General features: G+C 39.2%; 1 protein-coding gene across 1 annotated transcript in view; it reads right to left on the reverse strand.

Annotated features, from left to right (window-relative positions):
• Positions 1–12,078, reverse strand: part of GPBP1 (GC-rich promoter binding protein 1) — a 141,907-nt gene that overhangs the window by 88,373 nt on the left and 41,456 nt on the right. The window contains exon 3 of the mRNA XM_069096461.1: positions 7,675–7,794. Coding sequence (XP_068952562.1) covers positions 7,675–7,737 — 63 coding nt within the window. The 5' untranslated portion in view covers positions 7,738–7,794. The remainder of the gene's footprint in view (positions 1–7,674; positions 7,795–12,078) is intronic.

Consider the following 12,078-nt stretch of genomic DNA (forward strand, 5'->3'; position numbering starts at 1 on the left):
GGAGAAAATTTGTAACTCAAAATCTGGCGGAAACGAATGATGTAAATCAGAAGTTACTAAAGCATAAAGTAAGGGAAACAGACTGTCCTATGACAATCACGGGGTGGGGGTATCTCTCTCTTAGTCACTGCTGACAAGATCCTTGCTAGAATCCTCCTTAATAGGTTGATCCTTCACCTGGAAGGTGATCATCTACCTGAGAGCCAGTGTGGTTTCAGAAAGGTCTGAGGAATGGCTGATATGGTGTTTGCTGCATGAAAACTCCTGGAGAAATGCCAGGAGCAGAACAGAGGTCTGTTTGTAGATCTGACCAAGGCCTCTGACACTGTTGGTCATGAGGGATTATGGAAAAAAGTGTCAAAATTTTGTGCTTGGAGAAGCTCATCTGTATTGTATGTCAATTTCATGACAGCATGCTTGCCCAGGGTTCTGGATAATGGAAGATGCTCTCGTGCTTTCCCAGTTCCCAATGGAGTGAAACAAGCCTGTGTGCTTGCTTCCATGTTTGTTTTAGTATGATGTTTTCAGTCATGTTTTCAAATGCCTTCAATAAGAACAAACACAGCATCAACGTCAGCTACTGTACTGATGGCAAATTCTTCAACTTGCAAAGGCTACAAAACCAAAACTAAAAAGTGCAGGGAGTCTTGGTGCATGATCTTCTATTTGCGGATAATTCAATGCAGCCATTGAAGACTGAGATGCAACAAAGTATGGATCATTTCACTGCTTGTGTTAATTTTGGCCTAACAATTAACACCAAGAAAAGATAGGTGCTCCATCAGCCAGCACCAAATGGAAAAATTTTGAATGCTGTGGGTAAGTTCACTTACCTTTGCACTATAACTTCCAGGGATGTACACAATGAAAATTGAAGTTGACACACACAATGCCAGAGTGAGCTGAGTGTTTAGGAGGTTCTGAAGGAAAGTGTGGAACTGACTACCAAGCTGAAGGTCTACAGAGTCGTCATCGTGCTGACCTCATTGCTGTGTGCCTGTGAAACCAGGACAGTCTACCAGAGCCATGCCAGGAAACTCAATCACTTCCATTTGAACTGTCTTAGGAAGATTGTGAAGATTATCTGGAAGGTACCAGACACTGTGCTTCTTTCTTGAACTGCCAAGCATTCAAACTCTACTACACAGAGTGCAATCCCGATGGGCTAGCCATTGTTCGAATGTCAAACATATGCTTGCCAAAAAAGACTATCCTATAGAAAACTCAAATAAGACAAGTATTCATATGGTGGTCAGAAAAAGCAATACAAGCACACTCTCAAGTTCTCTCTTAAGAACTTTGGAATTGATTGCATGACATGAAAGACACCGGCATAGGACTTCCCAGCATGGCATGCACTCATCAGAGAAGATGCAAGGCTCTATGAGCAAAGCAGAATTGAAATAGCTCAAAATATATGCAAGATGTGCAAATTAGAGAATTCACCCCAAATGTTCATATGGACTATGTGTGTCCAACCTGTAGTAGAGCATTCCAAATTCATACTGGTCTAATAACCATTCAAACTCATTGTAACTTGACTCTACATACTGATGTCCCTTTGATCCTCTTCAAGAACAAAGGACAACAACCATTCCAACCGGGAGTCAAATATAATCCATAATGTTTATAATCTAAACTAACTTCTTTCTTCTGGGAAGTGTGCTAATAGACACTGACACAAGGAAAAAAATCTAGGTTAAAGAATAATACAAAAACCATTGGTTGTGGAATGTATTATGTAAATATGGTTCTTTTTTTTACAGCAAGTTCACCTTTGCAATTATGTCAAAGGAGAGCATTAAAAATTAGACATCAGAAAGCAAACTGGAAAAAGTGTTGAGAGGAGCAAACCTGGCACTAAAAATGTGATTCAGATTCAGAATAACTATAATTAAAATCATATAATCTGTAAAAAGCTGTGATCTTCTGGATTTTCCAATTACCTCTGGAAAACTTAGGTATATTAAAGGCTGCTGTAAGACTTAGGAGTGACTAGATCAGTAGCAGGAGCAGCAGCAGCAGCTACTTCCAGAGCTCTCACTTCACAGATAGTAACAGGGTTAACAACTGGTCAGAAGGAGATTAAAGAGGTCTCTTTGTTGGAACTGGGGGGCAGGACCTTGTTTCTTTATCCATACTTGGAACAGGTCTCAGACATGGGTGGCAGTCCCAGGGTAAGGAGGAAAACTAGCACAGCAGAGCTTGTGGACACAGTGGAAGGGGGACCCTCATCACAATTCCAGGCCAAAAAATAGTGCTTGTGGTCTCTCACTGACCAAAGAACAGCCAGCAGAGCAGTAAACACACCTCTCTTTAGATCATACTACCTTGGAAAAACTGAAAACTTACAGATTCCCAGAACTAGCTCTGAAAACAGCTGCACAAAATCCCTGAAGTCTGGAACTGTGCACCCTCCACCCTGGAAGCAGAACCTCATTTAGCAAACAGCTAAAAGTCAAGAAACATACTAGAAAAATGAGCAAACAGAAAAAAATTCTGACTACAGTAAGTTACTATGGTGACAAGAAAGAACAAAACACACACTCAGAAAGATAGTAAAGTCAAAACTCCATCCAAAGCCTCAAAGAATAATATGTCTCAGGCCATGGAAGAGTTCAAAAAGTATTTTAAAAATCAAGTAAGAGGTAGAGGAAAAATTGGGAAGAGAAATTAGAGTGATGCAACAAAATCATGAAAAATGAGTAAACAACTTAGTAAAGGAGGCAAAAAAAAAATACTGAGGGAAATAACCCCTTAAAAAACAGACTAGGCCAAATGGTGAAAGAAATACAAAAATCCAAAGAAGAAAAATGCCTTGAAAGGCAAAATTGGCCAAATAGAAAAAGCACAAAGATTCGCTGAAGAGAACTCCTTAAAAAGCAAAATTAGTCAAATGGAAAAACAAGTACAAAAATTCACTGAAGAAAGGAATTCCTTAAAAACAGAACTGGCCAAATGGAAAAGGAGGTTAAAAAAAAAAAAAACAACCTGGGGGCAAAGACGGCAGAGTGAGAGTAGGGACTCACTTAAGCTCCCCACAAACTTCTCCAAACACCTGTAAAAAATGACTCTAAACAAATTCTAGAGCTACACAACCCACAAAATGAGAGCATTAAGCAAATCTCCAACCCAAAAGACAACCTGGGAAGTGGACAAAAAGCACAGGGCTAGGAGTGGAGCACAGTCCAGTATGGGCTGCACCAACACAGACAGGGCCAAAGCAGGTCTCACTAGCAGCTGAGGCGGTTTCCAATCTTCTCAACCCACAAACTCCAAAGACAACATAAAAGGTTAGTGAGAAAATTCTACTGGACCTGGGAGAAAGAGTAGCAAGGTCCGGCTGGGATTTGGATTCAGCCCCAGCCCCGGGGCAGCAAGGTTGGTGGCTGTAATAGCAGCAGCACCAGCAGTGGCAGCTGCTTCTGGAGCTCTGAGCCCACAGACTGTGGGGGTTCAAGCAGCTGATACAAAACCGCTTAAGTCTGGGATAGTACACCCAACCCCACCCCTACTGGAAGCAGTCAAACTGAGTATGATCGTTCATAATCCTTCAGAGGGAAGAATGAACATTCAATGAAACAGAGGATTTTCAAACATTCTTGATAAAGGGACTTAATAAAGTTAAACTGTTTACATTCTTACATAGGAGGATGGTACTTGCAACTCATAAGAACTAAAGAACTTATGATGGAAAGTGTTATCCATCTCCTGAGAAAGAACTAATAAAATCTAGATACATATCTAAGCAGACTCTTTTTTTTTTGTTTTTGTTTTGCTTTTTAGAGGGGGGGAAGGCTGGGCAATTGTGGTTAAGTGACTTGCCCAAGGTCACACAGCTAGTTTTGTGTTAAATGTCTGAGGCCAGATTTGAACTCAGGTCCTAATTGCTTGACTTCTCAATGAGGGATGCGGAAAGTGTGGGAAAAAATTTGGAACTCAATTTTAAAAGCTAGTAAGAGAAAATTGTTTTTACATGTAATTTGGGGGAAAATAAAATACTAAATTTTAAAATAACATAAAATAAAAGCTGCTAAAGCCAATATCAGGAAATTTTACCTGTAGACAATAACCTTGAAGTAATCTATTCTGGTCTTAAGCAGTTATAAAAATCTGGGTGGTTGTGTGAATAACTAAAGATAAAGCCAAAAAGTGATTAGAAAATGGATCAGACTCTATTTTAAACCTTAAAAAGATGAGGATTATAAATAAGTAAATTATTTCTCAAAAGATCAGCTTTATCAAATCTATAGAGATTACATAGCTGGAATTTAGGAGTCAAAGTATCAAAGCATGATTCCTATCTTGGTACCATACTCAGGTTTGGATTTGATAAAGAATCTTTTTGTGCATTACATTACATTACTAAACCTGAAAGATTCCCAGTTATTAAACTATAGGTTCTATAATTAAACAATATGATAGCATAGTAAATGCATCTAGCACTAGTCTTTTCTCTCTTAAGAAATATTTGTAATTATTTCAGAGAGCAGAATTGAATAGAAGGTAGAAATTAGCTGGACTACATTGAGGAAATCATGCATTGCTTTCAAGGTTCCTTCCTCATTTCTCACCCAGCTATACTACTTTGGTACTTCATCTGACTTTTCTACCTTGCCCCAGGAAGCTCATTATTGAGAAAACCTCATCATCCTCAAGATCTCATCAGTTTTGGGTGCTCTACTTCACTACCACACCCTATGCAATGTGGAACACCTTCTCCCTCACCTTCCTTTTCAGCTTCCTTTTGTTTATTGTCTTCGCCCTTTAGACTGCAAGCTTCTTGAAGGTAGGGGACTATCTTTTTTCACATTTGCATGCCCAGAGGTAGCACTTAATAAATGTTTATTGATTACTGACTAAACAGCATGCTACTATAAATGTTCACTTCTAAAACCAGTATTTGCCTCATGAGAATAGATGCAAATAATGTAGCAAAGGAAAGTTATATATAATAGTCTAACAGTACAGACATCTACTACTAAAATCAAGGTCTGAGTTAAATGGGGATCTACAAAAAAATGAATGAATTCAGATACCAGTTGTATCTCTACTATCCATTTAGTCTGAAATCTATTCATTCCCCTCATTTAATATTATCTCCAATCTACTTCTCCAGCCTTTGTACTATCTTTTCTTTCAAAGATTGGTTCAAAATTCATGTTTTCAAGCTTTCACTGTTACCCTGCTCATTCCTAGTCACTCCCTCTACCCTAGGGTGTCCTTATTTACGTAAACCTATAGATGTATGCACAAAGTTTTGCACTTCTATAATAAGACAAATTAAAAGATAGGCCTTATCATCAGTGTGCAGAGTACTAGCTCTCTATACAGTATTCAATACATGTTTCCCAAAGTTTTAAGTACAGGTGGTACAGGCTAGCCAATGGAGAAATAAAAAAAAATATAAAAATGAGACCAAATTCAATAACCCAGTGATTAATAAACTAGAAAATATAAATTACTTAGGAGAGAACTCCCTAATTGATAAAGAGCTGCTAGGAAAGAAAACTGAAAAGAAATCTGCCAAAAATTAGGCTTAGAATTCGGGGGTGGGGCACCTGTGGCCTCAAGACCACATGTGACCCACTAGGTCCTGAAGTGTGGCCCTTTGACCAAATCTGAACTTCATAGAATAAATCCCCTTAATAAAGTCAGTCAAAAGGCCACACTCAGGGCCCTAGAAGGCCACAGGTTCCCCACCCCTGGCTTATATCAATACCATATTCCACAACAAATTCAAATGGAAACTTAATCTGAATATTTAAAATATTATGCCCAAAAAATTAGAAAATAAGCAGACTATGTGGATAGAAGATGAAATTGAAAGCTTCTGCAAAAACATAGAACATCTAGCTCTAGAATTTGTTTAGTCAAAAAGAAAGAAAAATCATTTTTATCAAATTTTTTAGATAAGACTTTAGTATCCATGGTATTATATAGGCAACTAAAAGGAATAGACTGGATGAATGGATGGGATGAAGAGCTGGAGAACTGACTCAATCATCTTCTCATCTAGAGTAAATATCCAAATGAAAACTAAAGGGGATAAGGGAAAGAGATAATTTACTCCATTCTCTCACATACAGACTAATATATTTATATCTACTATTCTCACTACACTAATGATGATAATTATTAAACAGCTATGAAGAAGAGCACCAGCTGTAGAAAGTAGCCATGGGTGGAGGACTGAGGCCTCAAGGTCACATAGGCGCACTCTAGGTCTTTAAGGGTAGCCCTTTGACAGAATCCAAACTTCACAGAAGAAATCCCCTTAATAAAATGATTTGTTCTGTAATACCTGGACTCAGACAAAAGGTCATACCCCAAAACCTACAAGGTCATATGTGGCCTCAAGGCTGCAGGTTCCCCACCCCTGACTGGTAGCCTATTAAGTCAGACTTGGTTCTTGAGATTACAAAATGATCACATCTGAGAAAATGTGTTTCAGTCTAGAACATATAAACAATGTCAAATTTTAGTAATGGTAGTATGGGAGTCAATCTTTCAAATTTTTTAAATTTCTCAAGCAGTTATGTTAAGACCTAAAAATTGAAACCTTTCTCTCCAAAGTGACCAATGATTTAACTGCTAGATTCTAAGGAAATTTTTCTCAATCTTCATCTTTCTTGACCTCTCTACATCTTCAGATACTACATAACGTTTTTTCTTCCTCTATACTATTTTACTTTGTGATCTCATGAGTTTCTAAGGATGCCTCATAGACATCTTAAACTCAAATGAACTGCTGTCCCCCACCCCACTCCAAACTACCCTCTCCACCTAACTTCCCACCACACTTCCCAGTCAACTAGATTTAAAACCAAGGTATGATCCTAGCCTCCTCAATCTCTCCTCATGTCCAATCTGTTGCCAAATCCTGTCAACTCTATCTTTGTAGCATCTCTAATATATGCTCCCTTCTCCCCTCTGATACAGCCTCCACCTTAGTATGGCCTCCATTACCTCACTGTTGGACTCCTGCAACAGACTGCTGGTGTGTCTGCCTGCCTCAATTTTCTCCCCATGCTATTCAGCTTTCATTGACCTTCCTAAAGTATAGGTTTGATCATGTCACCATTAATCCATTCTCAAACTCCAGTGGCCTCCCCATCTTCCTAACTCCCAAGAAGTGGTCATTAGTCTTTCACAGATCTACACTAAATTTTAAACACAATGTTAAGAGTCTACCCATATCCTTTTGTGATCAAGACTAAGGGTCACTCACTCAATCTATAAGCATTTATTAAGAATCTACCATGCACCACACTGTGCTAGGCACTAGGGATACAAAGACAAAATTGAAACAGTCTCTACAATCAAAGTGTTTAAAATCTAAACTTGAAAATTTCCAGCATTTTGATTTGGCTCAAATACTTTAGCAAAGACATATCCTACTAGAGCTGAATAACTTGATTTTTATGTAAAGTCTGCCTTTCAAAACAAATAAATCTACCAAATTTTAGTTATTAGTGGGGGAAAAAAAGTTGGATTCCAAAGATTAAATATTTTAAGATTTCCAAAAAGCTGGCTCTGTAATAAGGAAACCAATAAATTAAATTTATAATGATTGGGTATGATATTTAAGATTTTCTCATAAAGGACTGTTTAAACCTTGTAGCAGTCATCTTTTTAAATATGTGTCTAAAGAAGGGATAAAGGAAAGAATACCTTTGTTGACGATGGTGGAGTAGGAAAATTAAGCCAGGCTGGAGCAAAGTCATGCTGCGCCATTTAGGTCCAGTCTCTCCGACTCAGTGAAACAAGGTTTCAACACCTCATGGCAAGCCCCTGCCATTTAGAAAAGGAAAAAATTATGCTTTAGCTTCATAGATCTTAGTCAAAATCGTACTTTTACACTCTCCTTTACCCAAGTCATACTTAAAGTACATCTTGGAAGTATTTCAGAAACAACATCAAGATATTTATTGAATAATGTAAATAAACTCTCAGGATCTACAGGATTTAACTAACTAGTAACAATATTAATTGGTTACTCCAAAAATCTGTTTGCTGTATAAAGAAAATTATGGATTTTTTTAAGTAAAAACTATTCTAATAGTAAATACACTTTTTCCCCAGGACAAATGATTAAATACATCTCTTTGTTCTAGGGAAAGAGGAATAGAGAGGTACTGGCGAAGAACTTTAATAATCTACTTTTGGGGAAAGGAGCCCTTAAATTCATTGGTGTGGGGAATTGGAAATACAGAAACTTCTTCCACAAAAGCAAATTAGCAATTTAACTCAGGTAGAGAGCTACCTCAGGGTTAAATGACTTGCCCAAGTTTACTGAATAAACAAAGGATGAATGAAAAAGCATTTATTAAGCACTTTGCTAAGTGCTAGGAACCAAACACATATTAAGTGCTAAGCACTAAGGCAGTGCTAAGTATACAAACAGAAAAAACAACCTAAAGAGCCTCTACTCTCCAAAAAGTTCCCTTCAAATGACACAAAACATGAAATGAAACAAAGTAAAATAAACTCTTAAGAGCGAAGGGCAAAAATAGACAGCTCAGCGCAAGTTGGGGGGGGGGGGGGGGGGGGGGGGGGAGGGGAGGAGAAAGGAGACATTCGAGCATAGAGGTTGGATGGAAGGATCATAGGAGGTGAAATAAGGCAAATTATAAGGCTGTAGCAGCTAGCACCCCAAGCGTCCTCAGGGTGGCTGCTCACACAGGTTCTTAGATCTGCTTTGCTAAAGGAAAGCAACTCAAAATGGGTTAACAAGCTTACTTTAATCAGTCAAACATGTATCATTTACCTACTTCAGGGGAAAAAGGTCAGCACCCCGAACTTCAGAATTCTGAAGATAGAAACAAATCAAGTAGACAGATTTCCAAACTGTCCAACCATTACATCCATACCAAATGCCGGGGGACTCTCAACAACGGCTTCCCAGAGTTTCATCTGATCAAATCACAGAACACTTCTCAAAGTGAGCCCCAAAACAAAGCTACACATCAGGGCTTATATAGCCTTCTCCTGGCTCAGAGAATGTAACAACCTTATTGACCCACTCTGGCCAATCAAAAAGTATCTACTGAAAAACAAGCTTCCCACCCCAGGCTCCAGGTGCCTAGGGGCAGGGAAGATCTTCAAAATTTACATTCCCATTACAAAGGCATAGTGGTCTTACCAGAATGAAATCTAGTAAGAGACTGCCTTTTATCCATCCAAGTCTTACAAGTAAATAGCAATTAGATTCTAGGCAACAGGGAGAGAGGGGTGGAGAGTAAGAAGGGGAGTGGGAGAAGAGAACTCCAACTCCAAATCTTTCTTGTCCCTATCTTCCACACCACATGTCCCAGAAGGTCTGAGGCTGAGGAAGGAGCCAAAAGCAGGCAAAAGAGAAAAGGTCCTGGTGGTGACAGGACTCAAATCTAGGTCTTCCTTCCTTACTCCAATGTCTGCCTTCCATTTACTACCTCCTATAGACCTCAAATGACATTTATACAGTACTTTAAAATTTGCAAAACACATACATTAATCAAATCTGTATCTCACAGCTACCCAATAATATTACTCCCTATATTAAAGGACTTCAAAATATATACTAATAGACCCTCCAACACACTTAATTTCACAATTCTTCATATCACTCATTTCATATGACCTACTTCATATAAATGCACCACTTCCATCTTATCTGATCACAATCTATTGTCATTCCAACTCTCAGCTTTACAACCCCAAATGCTATTCTTAGTATATGCAGTGATCTCCAATTCCAGTTTTCCCCTTTCCCCATCTAGACTCCTTAAAAACAACTTCAACTCTACAATGTCCTCCAATTCCTTACCCTCTTTCCTGAACAATCTTGCCCTACCAAGCCTCAACGTTAAGCATTCCCATCACCAGCTGCCTTCATTCCTACACTCATGCTAAGACACAGATGGAGAAAACATGAAACCATACTGACTGCATCCATTACAAATTTATGTAATTACCTCAATTAGGCCCTCACTGCTACAAAGCAATCTTTTTACACCACCCTAATTAACTTCACTCACCACTACTACTCTTAAAACAGCTACTGTCAGGGCACTGTGCTAATGCTAAGTGCTAGGGATACAAAGAAAGACCAAAGACAACCCCCGTCCTCAATGCACTCACAATCCAATAGGTGAGACAAGCAAACAAAAATTCACAAACAAGTTATATACAGGATAAACAGGAAATAATTAACAGAGGGAAGACACTAGAATTAAGGATTGGGAAAGGTTTCCTGTAGAAGAAGGAATTTTAGTTGAACTCTGAAGGAAACCAGGGGAGACAGAGATGAAGAGGGAGAGAGCATTATGGTTTCATGGAGATGGAGTGTTTTGTTTGAGAATGAGGAAGTCGCCAATTATCCTCATTAACTATGGCCATCCATAACTCTCCTACCTTTTGTGGCTAAACTCCTCCAGAAGGTACTCTATGGCAGTACCTCAGCTTCTTTCCTCTCAACTCTGCAATCTTGCTTCCAACCTTGTCATTCAACAGAAAACTCATTCTCCAAAGTTCCCATGAACCTCTTAACTGCCAAAACTACTGGTCTTTGCTCAATCCTCATCCTTCTTGACCTTTCTATAATCTTTTACTTTGTTGATCACTCTCTTCTAGTTACTATCTTTTCTCTAGGTTTCTGAGTCACTTACTGTGGCCTACTTCATCCAACTGACTCCTCCTCCTCAACCTCCTTTGTTGGATCTTCGTTCATTCCTACTAATAATAGGTGTCCCACAGGGCCCTCTTTTCCCTTTAAACTATGATGGTGACCTCATCAGTTCCCATGGACTCAATTAGCATCTCTATGCTGATGATTCTAAAATCTACTCATCATCCAGCCCTAACTTCTCTGCCAATCTCCAGTCTCACATCTTTAACTGCTTATTGTACATCTCAAACTTGATGTCCTGCAGACATCTTAAACTCAACATATCCAAAGGGAATTAAATTCTCTTTTCCTCAAAATCCTCCCCTCTTCCACACTTCTCTATTACTGTCAAAGACACCACTATTCTCCCATTCACCCCTCACTCCTCACTCTCATCTCTCCATATCCAATCTGTTACCAGGTGGTCCTGTTGATTTTACCTTCATAACATTTCTTACATATACCTCCTTTCCTCTGATACTGACACCACCATGATGGTATATAGACCTGAATCACCTCAAGCTCGGACTACTGCAATAGTTTGCTGGTTGGTCTACCTACCACAAGTTTCTCCCCATTTCAGTCCATCTTCTACTCAGCAATCAAAGTGATCTTCCTAAAGCCTATTCAATACTATAGTGGACCCTCATGACCTCCAGGATCAAATATAAAAGCCTGTTTGTCATTTGAAACCCCCCCCCCATCTTTCCAGGTTTCCTGCATTTCATATACTATACAATCCAGTGACACTGGCCTCTCCTTGTTATTCCTCAAACAAGACCCTCCATTGCCACACTCCAGGCATTTACACTGTGTGGTCCCCCCTACTCCTCACTCCATGCCTAGAAGGCTTTCTATCCACATTTCTACCTCCTGGCTTCCTTCAAGTCCCAGCTAAAATCTCACCTTCTACAAGAAACCTTTCCTAATCTTTCTTAATCCTATTGCCTCCTCTTTGTTAATTATTTCCAATATATCCTATACATGGCTAGGTGACACAGTGGATAGAGCACTTGGCCTGGAGTCAGAAAAACCTGAGTTCAAATGTAACTTTGGATACTTAATAGCTGTGTGACTCTGGACAAGTCACTTAATATATGGTCTGCCTCATCTTCCTCACCTCAATAGCACTTAATTCACAGCATTGTTCTGAGAATGAGATCTCTGTAAAGCTCTTCTCACAATGCCTGGCACACAGCAGGCTACTAATAAATGCTCGTTCCCTTCCCCTCCCATACAGTTCATCTGTACAGTTATGTGTACGTTGTCTCCCTTATTTAGTCATCAGCTCAAGAGCAGGGACTATCTTGTGCCTTTCTCTGTATCCCCAGTGCTTTGCACAGGACCTGGCACACAGTAGGTGCTTAATAAGGGTTTACTGACTGACCAGCCCATGGCAACAGATAGTAAGCTTAAGGGGCAAGAACCTA

This window comes from Petaurus breviceps, unplaced genomic scaffold, assembly GCF_028583685.1.
Source record: "Petaurus breviceps papuanus isolate PSGF00001 unplaced genomic scaffold, PetGlider_PUasm1.0 229, whole genome shotgun sequence".
In the NCBI taxonomy this organism is placed as follows: domain Eukaryota; kingdom Metazoa; phylum Chordata; class Mammalia; order Diprotodontia; family Petauridae; genus Petaurus; species Petaurus breviceps.